We start from the raw sequence: 18,346 nt of genomic DNA on the forward strand, positions 1-18,346 counted from the left end.
CTCGAACCTGTGACCTACAGTACCAGTCAAAGCTCCAATTGGGGTGTACGAGGCACAGCACGATACCACTATGCTAAATGTCCAGACGGACTGCTCAACACTATTGATACTCTATGAGGCCTCAGGAGGGAGGTTTACTAACATACTCCGCGACACTCCGCTAGTTGGCATCCGTTACACTTGCACTTGATAGAAATGTTTTTTTTTGTTGGCTGTCATTACTGTGATTTTCATGTTAAGCGTGTCATGTGCTGGGATTTTCCATTTCCTGAGTAGCTCAGCAGGTCAAAAACTGTAAAAACAGTGTTATACAACAAATGTCCGCAATTGCATATGTGTCATAAAGTTAGAACTGGTATGTATAATGTATATACAGTATGTACGTAATATATATGTATGTATATATGTATAATTCCATAGTTACTTCAGAGGGATTGCTCCACTTACTCTAATTATATCCTACAAGGGCCAAGTTTACACTGGTGTCTTTTGCCATGTACAGTATCCACTTGTCTCCCACACTAAAACATTGACTGTCTCAGTGTGTGCCTCTAGTGGCTAGGCAGCGTATGATGAATGAGGTATTTGTCTCAATCCTCTGAGGGAATACAGATGTGGAGTCTTAGCTTACAGTCACACAATGTGAGAAAATACACGTAAGGGGACGACATGAACAAAATCCATGTAGAATTGAAACACATCTCTGGATACGGTGTGACATGGCATTTGCAAAGGTCAGCTTTTCAATTGTAATTTCAGATCGCGTAGCGGCACTTTATATTTGAAAAAACAAAAAACAGCCAAGGAGTCTTTTAACATGACACTCCTACACGGGAACACGCGTGACGCACTCGGCCTGCATAACAAGTGTGTCTCATGCGACGACCTCAAAGGTGCCTTTGAGCCAAGATGCCTCTCCGCCACCTCTCTATAGTTCATTCGACGGCTTGCGCGTAGGCGTGAGCCAAGAAATCTTTTAGAAAAAAAAGAAATGAATAATAAAATTGGAGTAAGCGACCAGGGCCACCTCAGCAACTCTCCCCGTGGCCCTCTGGCAGGAGGCCCCGCGGACGCATCTCTTAGCGCCTGGCCCCGTGCCACTCATCGCTGCTGGGCTCTGCTGGGCTGAGCCCCCCCACACGCAGGGAGTTATTAAATCCAAGCAAGACCTCGTCCACTCATCTCACCCTCCCTTTATTCCTCCCCCATCTTCGCCATTACCACCTCCCCTAGTCGTCTAATGAGGGGGTTTATTGTGATTCATATACAGTAGAGAAGCGAGGTTATCAGGCCTGTCTGCCTAAGTGTGTGTGTGCCTGTGTGTGTGTGTGTGTGTGTGTGTGTGTGTGTGTGTGTGTGTGTGTGTGTGTGTCTGTGTGTGTGTGTGTGTGTGTGTGTGTCTGTGTGTGCCTGTGCGTGTGTGTGTGTGTTGTGCGTGTGTGTTGTGCGTGTGTGTTGTGCGTGTGTGCGTGACTGCGTGCGTATGTGCGTGCGTGCATGCGTGTGTCTGTGTGTAGGCTACGGTAATGGGTGTTTTTAATATACACCAGCAAGGTTAGTGGAGCATAATGGGTATCCATTTGCAAGTCTGATAGTGTCAAAGTGAAAAAAGCATGAAAGTGAGTTAGGCTATTAGATTGCGGCTTCTTGTCACACTACTATAATGCTCAAACAAAAGCCGAGGTGAACAGCTTGCAGTTTTTTTTCTGTCAGTCTTTTCTTCCAATATACTTATTTCATTCATGTGAAGAATTAAAGAAAAATGTCCATCACAAAGAAATCTTGAAACCATCTGCTGTTACAGCACAGTATTTTCACAGTCTTTAAAAAAAAAAAAAAATGACATCATATTTTCACCACATTTAATTCCCATTGTGTGTAAACCTACCAATCTGCTAGATGGGGAAAGGATAGGGAATTGGTCTCCTGAGCAAACAGTTTAGTGGCCTTTTAGCACAGCAGAAAGTGTTTGGCTTTCCTTTGTAATCAGATTCCAGCAGTTGAATTTTCAAGCTTATGCAGATAACTACCATACCACTGCCCCCCCCCCTTCTCTCTCTCTCTCTCTCTCTCTCTCTCTCTCTCTCTCTCTCTCCCTCTAGGTGGTGACTCTGTGGTAGGGTCGGTGGCGTTGCGTATCGTAATGGGCAGCTGGTGGCTCTTCACGCTCGTCGTTTGCTCCTCCTACACTGCCAATCTGGCCGCCTACCTCACCGTCTCTCGTATGGACAACAGCATCCGGTAGGTCGAGTCCCTCATGCCAACTTAGTCCTACACTACACCTACTCATTCATTCCTGCTTCCACCACACTCACCCTGCTGCATATACTCACACCTATTCATTTACAGTACTTGTCATCATGATATTTCTTCTATTCGCACGCTAGTGTTGTAGTGTTCTATTCACACACTAGTGTTGTAGTCAGTGGTGTAGTGGGCGCGGTACGCGGGGGTATGCAGTCCACCCACTTCTCTTGAAGTGAGATTTAAAAAATAAAAATCTGTCCATGTTTGAATACAAAAAGGAATGAGCACACAGCAGTATTGCAGGTGATTGGCCAAACACATGAAAACGGAGAAGCAATGACTTTAGATTAAGGACAGTTGGGGGGTTTGACATAAGTTGCCTAATTATTTGATGACATTAAAAATCGCGTACCCCCACTTTAAAAATCCCCACTACACCACTGGTTGTAGTGTCTGGCATGGACCACAGCATCCGGTAGGTCGAGTCCCTCATGCCAACTTAGTCCTACACTACACCCAGGGTGCGATTTGTAGGGGGGGATGGGGGGGATTGTCCCCCCTTCTGGTCTTGATATCGTCACTTTTTCTACATAGTTTTGTCACAGTTCAATGTCATTCCATTGATATTGCTTGAAATTTGAAGCATATCCCCCCTTCTGGTTTTCCAACAAATCGCACCCTGACTACACCTACTCATTCATTCCTGCTCCCACACTCACCCTGCTGCATATGCAGTACACCTATTACCATTCAGTTTATTTTACAGTACTTCTCATCATGATATTACTTCTATTTACGCACTTGTGTCGTAAGAGGGGTGCATGTGTGCCATCTCTCTCTTCTTTTTACAATACCTCTGTTTGTATCCCTGATGAGGCGTGTTGGTTTGACAGACCGTCACCCATTTTGACATACCACAACATTCTAATAACATGAAACTAGTTAACAAACACCTTTCCTGTTAAGACTATAAGACTATAGGGCAGACAAACTCAGGTGCATAAGTAGGGCATGAGTAGTATGTAACCTGTTGCCAGGCATTTTGCTGAATATGGCATACGTAGATCAAGGTGCAGTTTGCATTGTGACTGTATGACCATCATCATGACTACTTTACACTTGACAGCCAACCATGTTGTTCGTCACTGTTTATATGCTTTGCTGAAGGAAATGATTCATGGAGAGACACAACATTGTTTCTCTCTGACATTCTCAGGCACGTTGAGGAGATACTCCCCTGCCTGCTATGCATGCAAAGCAAGCAAATAGCAAATGTCACACGGGGACACATGCCCGCTGTAGACAACGCACTGTAAATCTGCGGTTGCAAACTGTTGTTATATCACCGACTTTCCGAAAGTGACACATTGGCATTTTAATGAGCATAATTGCAGCAGCAGACAGTGTGTGTGTGCTGAGAGGCTGTGGTAATTAAAGTGCAATTGATTTATGTTGCTCACTTTGTGAACTCGGCCAAGGTAGGCAAGTCCCGGACTGCCGATAAATTACAGTACAGGGTACAGAGAGGATTTTTACCTTGAATTTGGCCTGTTCTCTCCTCGCCCGTTACTGTAAGCTATAGCATTTACTGTACCTCCCACTTGGACTGCACGATTGTGGAAAACAATTATAATCACAATCATTTGGATCAAAATTGAAATCACGATTATTAATGACGATTATTCAACAACTGCATTCTGTGCTGAATGTTCTTTAAAATCACAAAATGAAATATTTGCAAGAATGTAGTAGATCTGAATTGTAATAATCATGGAAAAGGCAGTAGCCTAAATCTTTTTGGCCAGAAACACCAGCCTGTGAATATGTTCTGGAGCGATGTAGGGTGAGGTAAGGGTGGGATTCAAACCTGCAACCCTCTGATCTTAAGACCACCTCCCTAACCCTTAGGCCACGACTGCACCATTTGAAATGGAGCGAGGGCCACATTTGGTCCACTTCGACCCAGGAGTTGGTTTTAAGACATAGTTTGCAATGACATGGCACTTTTCCTGACACACTATTTGAACTTGTTCGCTGTCATTTTCAAATTCTGCATTCATAACTTTGCAAAAAATAGTCTACTCAGACTTAATGCGTCAGACTATTTGGTTACTGGCCACTTTAAAGCTTTATTCTCCTGTTCCCATAGTTTACTTAAGGTTACTCTTTCTAAAAAATCCCCCGAAGTACTTTACCACCATTACATTTTGTTATAGTGTGTAGACTTTCAGCGAACTTAAGTCTCCAGGCAACCCTCTGCAAACTCTAATTACAAAGGATAATAATGGATTAGGGGCAATAAGACAATTGCCATGAGACTATTATTTGGCATATTGATTCATAATTCCATCAATTATTTTATATTACAGTGATACGTACGTCACAATAAATTAGTCATGCACATTTACAATGGACTCTGAAGGGTGAAAAGCCATTTGCAGACAGGAATAGACCGGAGATTGATTGGAATTTCAAGTAGAGTTTGCAAGCATAATAAAGTTGTTCTCCTGCATGTAAATATATGTCTTTGGGTTTGATTAATATTAAATGTTTTTCCAGCACTCAATCTACATGCAATTCCTTTAGTTGATTTTTTGTTGCAATGACCCAACTGACACATTTATTGTTAGCTCTAAAGACATTTAAACAATTTTTCAAAATTGGACTTGCCTGTCTATATGAAGAGTTAAGATGCAAAACCCCCTAAGTGCCATATCAGAAAATAATCTGAATTATTTTTTATTTAATGCAAAGCTATCATAATTGCATATTTTTTAATTTATTTATGTAATATAACTATGTATATGTATTATCAAGTACATGAATGTAAACCAAACCAACAACGGGGTTCTCCAAAAATATAGAAGTACAGGTCTTCAGAAATGGAGTTAGGGGGTTTTGCATCTGAACTCTTCATATGATGAAAATTTATTAGATGGGGTATGAATGATTTAAAACCAGCAAATAAGAAACATTAAATTATATATACCTGCTTGCGTGTGTGTGTGTGTGAGAGGGGGGGGGGGGGGAGAGAGGGGAGGGAGAGAACTATATGTTGGGGGGCCGGAGAAGAAACAGTGCGAGGGATTAAATCAAACAGGACGAGTTTACCACTTCAAAGCGTTCTCTGCCACACCATCAAAGTCACAATTACATCCCTCTCTCTTTGGCTCTAGCATCTCCATTCTCTCGCCTTTCTTGATCTCAGGATTAGGGATTCGAGGGCGGCACCCCTCATCTTTCTTTTAGGGGGTTGACACCCCCATAGCATCGTTGCTTGGCTTCCTGGCACACATTCTGCTTATTGTAGCACTTTTTTTTCTCAGGGATTTCAGAATCCTCTCCAAAGATATGAATAGCGTCTCGCACCTTGGGAGCATGTCAAAAGTTAATGAAACCGAATTATTTATTGCGTTTTAAAAAGGCTCAGAGACTTTGAAGGGTTATTTTGAATCCTTTCATTGTGTTTATTTATTGGCTTTTCTGGCATTATGGGAATTGCATTATGGGCTGTTTCAGCTGGTGTTAATTAAAGAAAAACAAATGGCAGTGTATATCAGCCTGAGTGCATATGAAGAGTTCAGATGCAAAACCCCCTAACTCCATTTCTGAAGACCTGCACTTTTATATTTTTAGAGAACCCGTTGTTGGTTTGGTTTACAGTCATGTACTTGATAATACATATAAATAGTTATATTACCTAAATAAAATAACAAAATATGTGATTTTGATAGCTTTGTATTAAATACATATGAATTAAGATTATTTTCTGAAATGGCACTTAGGGGGTTTTGCATCTGAACTCTTCATATGGTAGTACAGCACAATGTGGAAGGAGCATGGCCATGAGTACAAGTATTATTAAAGAGGCTGCATTGGGTTTTGGTCGTCAGTGTAGTGAAGTGTTATAGTTTTAACTTGGGGTATGAACAGGTTGTGAGGCTATAGTGCTAGGCTGGTAAAGAAATATTGTGCTTATGCAGATTTTCATGAAGTAGTGTTGCCTCAGCTTGACCCCAGCTGCCCTGGGAATAAGTATTAATTTAATACGCATACCGGTAATGAAATTTATTCACGGATGTACCCACAGGTACCTGATCAATATGCATAGACTGCTCGTCTGTACCCAAAAGAATAATTCAGTCCTAATCAAGTGTATGGACAATGTAGCTAAAGGCGGAAAATATTATGCTCTCTTTCTTTCTTTCTTTCTCTCTCTCAGGGAAGGGAAAAGGGAAATTTGGTGTAAATTTTTTTAAAAATTGGCATGCTTAAAGGTCATGATGTTGTTTCATGTATGTATGTTTAGTGAGGGTTGAACCTGACCTAGCATTTTGAAGACAACCTTTTAAAATATACAAATACATATGTATATACCTTTATTGGATAGGACAGTATGAAAGGGCGACAGGAAGTGAGTAGGAGAGAGAGAGAAACGGGGGAACAGTCCCCGGTGCACCAGTCAATGTTCCAACCACTTGAGTCACGGCTGGGGCCAAGACAACCATTTTATGTATATATTACGTAGACCTATATTAAACACTTAACACCAACAATGGCTAGTTAGACCATATTGTGGAACACTCCACGCGGACATCCTACATTGGCTACATACGGTGAGTTCCTGGTCTGGCCAATATATTATGCTGGCAGGATTAATTACCTCTGATTGCATTTGAACGTTTCTCGTAATTGGGCAAAAATTGTAGCAGCCTTCGTCACTCAGAAGCAATCAGACTGCAGACTTGGTGGTGGTGAGTCACGATAGCCTCACTCACACTCAGTCACAGCCATCATCACTGCCAGCAGTCTGTTTGTTTTGCAGTTTGCTTTCTATTTGTGTTGTCTCTCTTTTTCTCCTCTGGCACTAACTGCAGAGCTCTGAGCAGAAGACATAGCGTTGAGGGGAGACAAAAAGATAATGAAAGACCCTTTCTGCCAAATGACTTTTTTCCTTTAGAGAAAGAAAGAAAAGAACACAGACATGGATGTCTAAGTGGGCAATTTGGGCCTAATTCAGAAGTGGGTTTTTTGATGACTGATACTGCACGCATGTACATTATCCATCCAAGGATCTGTTTGCAAACGCAAAGTGCTATTTGAAAATTCATGCAAATTATACAGTTTTAGAGGGGGGAAAAAACACTGAATAATTTCCTTGCCATGAAAGCTGTGAGTGCGTTCATGTCTCAAGGCAGCTTTTAGAAAAGAAAATAACCCCAGCGGTAAATGGATCATTATTGTCCCTTTGTCATCCATCTGTCTATGGGTCGAAATTGATCAAAGTGGAGAGATATTGAGTGCCCTTCAGTATACACTACATTGTTTGTTCCAGTGCGATAACCTGTGTTTACCTAGGTATTATACCGTACATGTAAGCACTGTGCGCTCATCACATTACATTGCATACAACTTGCTTTTGTCATGATTTGTGATTTTTCACAGTTTTGAAGAAGCAGAATAAAAGATGAAGTGCTGTATTTCATCTAACTCATAATTATTCGAATCCTCAGTATAAACAATTAGCAATAAAGCAAATTAAATGTGTGTGCGTGTGCGTGTGCGTGTGTGTGTGTGTGCGCGTGCATGTGTCCGTGTTTGTGTGTGTCTGTGTGTGTGTGTGTCCGTGATTGTGTGTGTACGTGCGTCTGTGTGTTGTCTGTGTGTTGACTGTGTGTGTGCGTGTTTGTGACCGTCCGGTCCACAGCACATTCCAGGATCTGGCGAGGCAGGTGGACTTTGCATATGGCACGGTGCGGGACTCAGCTGTGTATGACTACTTCAAAGCGAAGGGCACCAACCCTTTGGAGCAGGACGGCACCTACGCAGAGCTGTGGCGGACCATCAGCAAGAACAACGGCCAGGACTTCTCTGTTTCCAGCCCCTCAGAGGGCATCCGAAAGGTATTCGACACCACCACGAAACTAAACACAACAAAACAACACAAGTGTTGTCACCAGAGGTGTCAAAAGTCCAGTTCCAAAGTAACAACCTCGCCCCAGTTACCTTCCAACACAAGCGATTTCACTAGTCTATTTGTCACATTTGTGGCAAGATTTTCTGAACCAGACACTAAGATCTCTGATTCACTGGGACTTTATGTTCCCAAAACATGTACTTTAAATGAGTCATCATGAGATAAGCTATTTTTTTTGCTTTTATTCAAACCATAATCTCAATAGAACAGAAACACATCATCTAAATTGCTGAGAACTGATACGTATTCAAATCCTCTGTATAAACAATTAGCAAGAAAGCAAATTAAATGTGTGTGTGTGTGTGTGTGTGTGTGTGTGTGTGTGTGTGTGTGTGTGTGTGTGTGTGTGTGTGTGTGTGTGTGTGTGTGTGTGTGTGTGTGTGTGTGTGTGTGTGTGTGTGTGTGTGTGTGTGTGTGTGTGCGCGCGCACGCCCACTCGTGTGTCTGTGTCTGTAGGCCAAAAAGAGCCCCTTTGCTTTCCTATGGGACAAGGCGGTGGTGGAGTATGCAGCTCTGACAGATGACGACTGCACTGTCACGGTCACGGGCAACAGCTTGAGCAGCAAGGGCTACGGCATAGCTCTGCAGCATGGAAGTCCCTATCGAGATCTCTTCTCCCAAAAGTAAGTCCTCATGACGCACCTGATATCACACTTTCCCATCTTACCTACCTGTACCTACAGTAACTACCAAATTAGCCAACCTGCAGAACAATTTTCTAATGCCAGGATTACACTGTATGACTTTTGGCCCGGAATCGTGGTCGCCACTCGTGAGTAAATCGCACAGTTGAAGCAGTGCTATGACCCGATTTGACACGACACATTCACAAATTGACAGGGTGGCATGATTCGCTCTCGAGCGCCTCCTCATCTACACTCTGCCATCTTCCAACTCTGCCCCCTTAATTTAAGGTCACGTCAGTATTTCCATAATTGCTTATTATTCTTTTACCGTGTTGCACTAATTGTATTTCCACTCAAAGTCCTGGCCTTAACTTTAATCAGTTAGGTAATTATTGTGAAAATGGTTAAATCACATTGGGCAGAAAGTGGCAAGGGTAAGGACCAGGATGAGTTAGAAATCAGAATGTCGTCACAAAATAAAAATTCCATCTCTCTCATGCCCATGTTTCAGAACACATTTCATTACATATGTTGTTTATGGCTGTTGGACTCGGTTTTCATTGCCTTTACCGATTCAAAGTTTAAGCATACACACTCTGTATTGAGATGATACCTGTTCCTGAATACTGAAGAAATAATTAACAATCATCACAAATAACAAGTTGGGGTTGACTGGGAGATGGGTGGAATTAGACGCCTTGGCTATAGAGGTTGTCAAGACACGTGACCAAATGGGACAGCAACAATTTGCCCTCACTGTGGCAAATCAAATTCTGCCGCCTGTCACATAGTAGCCTGCATCGGCGTATCCTAGTCATGTAAACAAGGAAACTACAGACCTAAAAGTACATTTGATGTACGGTAGGCAGGGCCGGATTAAGATAGCCCGGGCCCCCTGGGCTACAGGTTGCTGTGGGGCCGCTGGAAGGCAAATGTCATGACGAAGTTTCACAATGTCCTAATTACAAGCTGGGAATTAAGGATACCATGTCAGTGGAGACGAATTCTAAACAAGATTCACATCTGTACTCAACATTACAGATTCATTTTTCACTATTGCATCTCGTCACAATTCTGGATTGTTTTTAACTTCTTTTGGCTAATCAAGGGCCCTGTGGCAGGTGAGGGCCCCTAGGCTGCAGCCATAGCTAGCCTGTGCATTAGTCCGGCCCTGACGGTAGGCCATGATGTCACGTTGGAAATCTCTATAGCAGTACAAACATATCTGCACTATTATGCCATCTTTCAGTCTTGAATACAAGTTCCTGTCCACCTCTGACACTATGTCGCCGTAAAGTGACCTGGTGAGACCCTACAGTTTTCTTAGTAGCAATTATTTTTTTTACAGCACTGTAAAGAGTATTTGACCTTGGTGCCTTATCTTCCCCTCTGAGCTGCATCCATCCATACAGGATGATTCTGAGGGGTGAAGGTGTCATTTCATACATTGGGAGATACAGTATGTTTTTTTTTATACAATTTACTGCAGAGAAGGCCAAACCAATCCATGGCTTCCATTTGATGCTGTTGACTTATGGCCAAAGGATGTTTTTGTCACCAATCAAATTGTGGAATTGTGGCAATAGCCTCTTTTACTACTGAAGGTATATTCCGGTGATATGGTTATATCGCACTTGGTTCTGCAACCAAAGTACCATTTGCAATTCTTTCCCCATTTATTTTCATCTCTGTTTTTAAAACAGAGTACTTCTCCCATCATTTGTTAACATCCATCTCAAGTAAGCCCAGGTCTCTTAATTAAATATCAGGGATACCTCTCAGTCTACCTACCATCTTCCTTGTACTATCCCAGCCGCTTGGCAAAGATGATCCAAATCCAAGCTCGTCACATTGGTGCACATAGTTTTATGAGCTACTGTATCTAATAAAGGACACCTATATAGCTCACATAAAGCAAGTCCCCTCATTCTCCTCTACAAGTGCAATAATAGCTGCCATGCATCACCTGGGACGGTGCTACGCACTGGTGGTAGATAGCGCGGTGGCATTTTGCTGTTGAGCATTTTAATGCCTTGAAAGGTGCTACATAAATGCATGTTGTTGTTGCTTTGGAACACTACAGTAGGAAGGACACCATATTTGTTTGAAATCCTGTTAACCATGCAGCATTTTTCTGCATACATCTCCATCCACTTTGCTGTGGCGTTCTCCCTGGTGTACCCTGTAATGACCGCGCCACTTGTCTGGTGTTGTCAGACCGTGGGTCACATAGGACTTTGGGCTCATCTGGCTCCAGTGACTTTTGGTGTCACTTACCTAATTAGCTCTCTTTGCTGCATAACGACGTTAGCATAATCGCTGATGACTGAGGGGTGGGGTGGGGTGGGGGGGTTGCAGTGTCTCCCCCAACTGTTCCACCCCTCCATGATCCCACCTCCTCCTCCTCCTGCGCCTGTATGTTGTTTATACGGCATGAAATATAAGACCATAAATGTAACATAATAAATATGCGAGTGTAATATTATAAAAGCGCCGTGTGGGATAATGTGCTTTTCCCAGCAAATAGGGGATGATAAGCTGCCGTAATTGCCTGGTTCAGGGATTAAAAGGCCACTTCAAGCAGCCATCCTGTTTGGAGCCGTAATTACCATGGAGGATAATAAAGCATTTTTCAACAGTTTTAATTGTTTTTGCCACTCGTCCATGCTAGTGTGAGACTGCAACTCTCACAAAGTTCCCATTCATCTTTTTTTTGCGTCTCCCCTGGCTTTGTGTACTTTCTTTGATTTACTTTTTTAAACTTCTTTTTTATTATTTTTAACTTTTTTTACATCTCTCACCACTTGGAGAACGAACTCACACTCCGGCTTCATTAGTTTCACTTCCTAATACCTTCTTATTACCCGTTAGAAATTGATCCCACTGCGAAAATAACAGATGCCGGCAGATTGACTAAATCTGCACATAATCACTCGTAGCCAATTAAGATGGTATAATTATATTGGCGGCTGGATTTGGGGGAAACGGGAGACTAATTCACTCTATGAGCACATCTTTCATTGATTCCCACTGAAGGAGGCCTCCCTCTCATGACTCAATAGCATGCAACAGTGAAGCATGAAGCATGCAACAGGGAAGCCTGGCTGAGCTTATGTGGGTTCTTCTTTGGCTTGGGTGTGTGGAGTATGTGTTTGGGTGCTGCAAACGGTTGGATGCATGTATGTACATGTATCTGTATGTATCTGTATGTACCGTAGGTGAGAGTATGCGAGGCAGAATAAATGAATGAGAAGGAATGAGATTTGTGTGATGCCTGTGCGCCTGTAACCACTTGATATGTGTGCTCAATACAGAAAAAAATCTTTGCTTTTGTAGCATATGTGGAAAAATCAGTCATGGCTATTACTATATACTACTCCATCTACAAACCCCAACTCCAGTGAAGTTGGGACACTTGGTAAACTGTGGATTAAATCAAAATACAATCATTTTCCAAACATCCATTCCATATAGTATTAGATGGGGAATAGTTAAGACAACATATTATGGTGACACTTCAGGATATTTGACATAGGCCTCGATTTCCTAGTTAGCCAGTGTTTCGGACATGAGGAAACATTTTTTTTTGTGTTACCAACAGTCCTTGTAATTGCAGAGGCCACTGGTGCTAGGCTAACACAAGTGAAAGGCGACTCTGCCATGTTCCAACAGTTTAAACTCTTTGAAAATTTGCTAATCTTTCATGTTCATGAATATTCCCCCAGAACAACACTTTTGCTCAGCTTTGTTGACTATGTTTACTTGATGTTTGTAAAATGTTACTGTAGTATATTGTTATTATTCTCAATTTACCTTGTGTTCCAACTTCAACTTGGGTTTTGTAGGTAAAGAAAACATCACAGAAGCCAACTAACTATAGTGCCAGATTCATGCAAATGCAGCTCTGGGGTTCTATCTTGCCACAGAAAAGGCACACTAAATATGTGTCGGTAGGGCCCCAAAAAATGTCTGATTTCATGTGAAATGACTCAACAGACACTTGCTTATGAATGTACAATAAGGCGTGGAAGGTCATTGTAATTGTTCTGTGACACTTCATGACTTCTGGATTTGTGGTGCCATTTCTGAATATTGTCTGAACATCTGGGAGTCTGAATATGTTGGAAATACATTTCATTTGCATTACATATTCTTCCTGATGGACAGGCATGCAGTCATTGACAGCTACATCCCACACACATATTTACTGCTTAGTTCCAGGAAGGTTTAACCTTCACTTCAGATTTATCGCAGCCTATGTTGGAGGTGCATAGGCCATCCTGTCTGTTGCTTTGCTGCTGCCGGAATCTGTGTCCCTTTTTCATATTCATACCCACGTTTCAGCGTGTGTGTGTGTGTGTGTGTGTGTGTGTGTGTGTGTGTGTGTGTGTGTGTGTGTGTGTGTGTGTGTGTGTGTGTGTCTGTGTCTGTGTCTGTGTCTGTGTCTGTGGGTGGGTGCGTGTACGTCTGCGGCGCGTGTGTGTGTGTGTGTGTGTGTGTGTCTGTGGGTGGGTGGGTGTGTGTGTGTGTGTGTGTGTGTGTGTGTGTGTGTGTGTGTCTGTGGGTGGGTGGGTGCGTGCGTGTGTGTGTGCATGCGTGCGTGTGTGCTTGCATGCGCGTGTGTGTGCGTGCGTGTGTGTGTGTCTGTGCACGCTTATGTGACTGTCTGACTGATAGGAGAGTGGCCACATTGCCCTGAAGGATGGGAGATTATGTGATGGGGGTCATGACCATGTTCTTCACAGCAATGGCAGGGGAAGACACGAGAGGCAGACAGAGATGGGGGGGGGGGGGGAATTGAGAGGAGTTAGACAAAATCAGAATAAAAGGGCTTACAGGGACCGACCCTTTCTCAGAGCGTCTGAAATGGCATATAATCCAGAGTTGTTTTTTTCCATAAAGGAGTACTTTAAACAAATAGCCACAATAATTGTACAAAAAATGTCAGCTACTTTCATATTCATCCATCGTTAGTACCAATATGTTACTATAGCCTGTTTGGCTTCATTTGAGACAGTGGCTTGTTTTCTGATTTATTTTTTTAGCTTTCAGTTTCACCCATATATATCCCTGCTATTTCCACATAAACCTTTTCCATAGTCAGTAAGTTGGATATCTTGGTTTGTTGAGTTGTTACATTACATAGCAGTTTGTAGAAATCACACTGGACCTAAATCTCAGGTCCCAGAAATGTAGCCCCTTGGTCCAGCTCAATGTTTTTGAGGTAAGCAAAGGTGTGGCCATGTGCATTTTGAAGTCGTGCAGAATTGAATTGTAGAGGTTTTGGGCACACAGTTTTAGTATGTCTTCCCCTCTGTAACAGCTGATGAATTTTCATTTGACATAGAGCAGGGGTGGGGAACCTATGTCTCGAGGGCCGTTTGCAATATAATTTTAATGTTATTCAGCTTCACATGAAATACGACATATTTTGTAAAGGAATCTTAGAAAATGCATTTGCAATACAATTAAGTTATATTCATGGAACCTAGAGAAGGTGGTGTTTGTTTAAAAGGTAGCTGCCTTCAATATAGGCCTAAGGTGATGGAGAAAATCCTGGTTTGTGTTCATAGTACGGCCCTCGGAGGACTTGAATTTAAAGTGGCCCTTCGAATGAAAAAGGTTCTCGATTCTCCACGCCTGGCATAGAGTAAGACGTTCACACCCAAATTCTTTGACCCCAAAAAAATCACCATAAGGGAGGAATGCAATATTTAGTGAACATTTTCCTATGATGTCTGTCTGACTTGAGTGGTTAGAGATTCATCTCTTACTCTGAATTGTCTCAGTTGATTACAATGATTCTCTTAATGAAAACCTCTGCTGAGTGTCTTGGCTTTTCTTGCTAGAGTGAAGCTGACATATGCTCCCACCACTTTCACCTGTGAAAAAATCTAAAAATAGATTTGATCAGTCTGTCATTGTCTGTAAATAAGGCCCTGCAATGACTAATTTGACAAATGTTCAGCGAAGAATGCCTGTTTTGATATCAAGACCAGATGATTTGCATTATTATTATTTCACTTTGTATTATTTGTCACTCACAACTTTGGCCGCTTCTGAACATTTCTCCTGAATTCACTCATATTTTGTTGGCATCCATGCTTGATGAGCAGAGGGATAGCTTTTTTGAAAGAATCCAAAGTTGTTACGAAGAACTGCAGTAGCACACATTCTCACTAGATTTAGAAGTTTCAAAATGCCTGCTGATATCTGTTCAGAGCAGACTCACTGAGAAGGTGTTACCAAACAGAGGACACCTTGAAATGCTTGAGTACTTTAAAATGACATCTGCAATTGTTTTGCCATGGTAAGAAGACACTTTGCAGTAAACACAATAAACATGAGGAGTAGATGGGTAGTACAAGTTCTCTTTTAATTTAAATGCGGTACTCATGACTTGAGATGCAAATTATGCTCAAAATCACCTTGTTTTCATAATTTCTAAGCACTGCGGTTTTGCAGTAATGTAAGACTTATGCCCAAGTAGCCTTCATTGAGCTCAGTGTCTTTCAGTAGAGTATGTACATAGGATTGTTGATATCGATGAAAGTCAGAATCAGATGTTTTTACCGTAAATCTTGCAGGCCTTGCTGGATCATGTGCACATTTTTTCACTCTAAACGTAGTGATTAAGGCCTGTGAACTTTGGTAACACCCATTTAAGGAAACAGATACTAGAACTATAAACTATTCACTTTTGCAGAAATCTTTAGATGGTTACGCCAGACTGCAGCTACTATGGGAAACCTAGCTATAATCAGTGCTGATAGATTTGGATAGTGGCTGGGTCACCAGGGAAATGCTTTCAAGAGCAGAAATAAAGTCTAGTAATCTGCACATGCTCAGTTGGAATCTGCCATGGCATCCTGATGCAACAGGGTCAACTGAATTGAGATGGTGAGTTGACATGCTATACAAATTGTAGTGGATGCCTAGTAAGGATGTGGTCAAGTAATCCGTACATACTCACCATTTCCCAATTTCAAGTATTCTAGCCCTGGTACTGATTGGATACTCTTTGGTGAACTCCGCGGAGTATCCAATCACTAGGCGTTTCACACACGACCAGGCCCATGGCAATCTGCTGCAACAGGGGACCCTGAGGAGTGTTGCAGTTTTTTTTTCATTTATAGTATAATGTAAACGTTCACCATGTTCCCATAAGGTGACAGACCACAACGTTCTTATGAAACTGTGGAAGACATTACATTATATTGCACTGCATTACATTACATTAAAATGTGGTAAAAGGGGTCATTATGTTTTGGCCTGCTGTAATCTCTGAACATGGAACAAAAATACATCAATGAAACTATCCGGGGCACTTTCATGAAACTGTTCACAGTCTGTCTGGAGCTTCAGGATCAATATCTACTTTCATTCAATCATTCAGTCAGTCAGCCAATCCCATTTCAATCAACAACCGTCTACTCATCTGAGTATTAAGGGTACTAACATTAAGCACTTACAGGTATTTGGCATAAACCTGTTAAGTTAGCTGACCCAACTTAATAATAGCAGTAGTCCAAAACCTTGAAAGTTATTATTCAAAACGCCTTGAAAATTGAAGAAAGTTATATATTTTCTGCGTGGAAGAACATTTCCCAACCACATGCTTGGTTAATGCAATCGTTTTTGTGCCGGCAAGGCCATGTTTTGGGCTATTTATGAATCCTTCAAAGACGTCTTTCAAGACCAAGACCAAATGGTCTGAGTCTCTCAGAATCACTTTGTGGTCTACTTTGAAGCCTTGATCACAGCATTCTTTCCTCTCTTTTCAGACAGACTCTGTATTGTGCTATGGACCTTTGTAGTGATGCTAGATTTTTTTTCTCAATATTTCTTTGACTTTTCACGATTGATTACTTTCCTGACGATGATCTCTGTTACCATTTGAATGGTGCAACAGCAAAAGAATGGGGGGCTATATCTCGGCCATCCTGACAAACAGAGATCTTTTGTGTAATTTGTGGCCTGTACGTATTTTCATACTGCTCTTCAGAATGCTTTCCACTTTGCTCCTCCACTTTTATTTCATCCTTCCTTTTCTGATCTTACTTTAAGCACTTTATTTTCACATCCTTTTCTGATCTTACTTTAAGCACTTTATTTTCACTTGTCATGCCAAAAGAAGTGTGTTTAATATGGTGATGGACTGGCAAAGTTTAAGGTCATAGCCTCTTACTGCAGATGGGCCTATTCACTATTTGCTGAAAATACTAACAACTTTGCTATGACAGTACAGAGAGCCTTAAGTAACAGATTAAGACATAGCCATTACAATTTTCGTGACAATAAGGTTATAACATAGGCTCTGGGTCAAGGGGTTAATTACACTTAGCCTATGTGGATATTTCGTTTGTACTGTGTATATACTGTGTAGATCACCATTGTGAGTTGTGCATTTTTAGAAAACTCTAATTTAAAAGTCAAAGTTTTAGGCTAGAACACCTTTTACATGTAAAAGCCCTTACAAAAATATTCATAAATCGTACGTTCAAACAGGATCTCATTGCGTGTGACATATGTGGGTCTGAGTGAGAATGTGCATATGTGTGTGAGCTCATTAAGTGCATGCACATGCATTCATACACTGTTACCACACACATACACACCTGGCTCCAGCAACGTCACATAGGAGCATACCAGAGACAATCTGATGCATTTGAATCAGCCCCTTTATCAGAGGAGGACATGACGAGCCTATTGAGAAGGACATCAGACATGTAGAAAGGCATCAAACATGATAACGTGTTATCATGCCAATGTTAAAGGTCATTGAACAAAACAGCCTGTTTGCATACACTCCTCTAAGGGATAGAGCCCTTTGTTTGGCTGATGTATTATACACCAGATCTCTTTCCCATGTCATTATTACAGTGTTGTTTTGTTCAGTCACTCACAGCACAATGGTTTATCTTAAAGCATTATAGCTTCGAAGTACTATCAATGTCTTTCTGAACTGATGATGTTGCTGTCTGGTAAATGGCCTACACATAAAAACAACATCCACTCCATAACAAGTTTAGATGATGCACAAACACAGCAGCACAGATTAGATGCACTTGATTGAACTCACATGGAAACGGTGCTATCTTCCATCCTCCAGCCCGTCTGTATGACCACCGAAAAGAAAAAAAAATCGTACCTACGAGGTCAATTCAATACATTGTTTAATGTAGGTATATAATGGCCTCTTTCTTTTAGTCTCCATGAGGTGAATGATCTGGTTTGCAGCTAAATTAGCGTGAACCACACATGGACACTGATGTCAGCTGTGACTAGATATTATTAGCCAGAAACCACAGCTGTTCTCATCAGACCATGGAATTTGGAAAGAGAAAATAACACGCACGGTTCTTTGGACACATTAAATGTAAAGAGAAATTGGGTGCCTTCTGGAACATGCACTGGGGTAGGAACAGAAATGAAGATTTCAGATGCAAAACCCCCTAACTCCATTTCTGAAGACCTGCACTTTTATATTTTTAGA

At 41.7% G+C, this 18,346-nt stretch overlaps 1 protein-coding gene across 1 annotated transcript in view; it reads left to right on the forward strand.

Moving 5' to 3' along the window:
- Positions 1-18,346, forward strand: part of LOC134440328 (glutamate receptor ionotropic, delta-1-like) — a 447,219-nt gene that overhangs the window by 421,403 nt on the left and 7,470 nt on the right. Inside the window, exons 12-14 of the mRNA XM_063190363.1 lie at positions 2,103-2,241; positions 7,955-8,150; positions 8,681-8,847. Coding sequence (XP_063046433.1) covers positions 2,103-2,241; positions 7,955-8,150; positions 8,681-8,847 — 502 coding nt within the window. The remainder of the gene's footprint in view (positions 1-2,102; positions 2,242-7,954; positions 8,151-8,680; positions 8,848-18,346) is intronic.

This window comes from Engraulis encrasicolus, chromosome 2 (genome assembly GCF_034702125.1).
Source record: "Engraulis encrasicolus isolate BLACKSEA-1 chromosome 2, IST_EnEncr_1.0, whole genome shotgun sequence".
NCBI classification, from domain to species: Eukaryota; Metazoa; Chordata; class Actinopteri; order Clupeiformes; family Engraulidae; genus Engraulis; species Engraulis encrasicolus.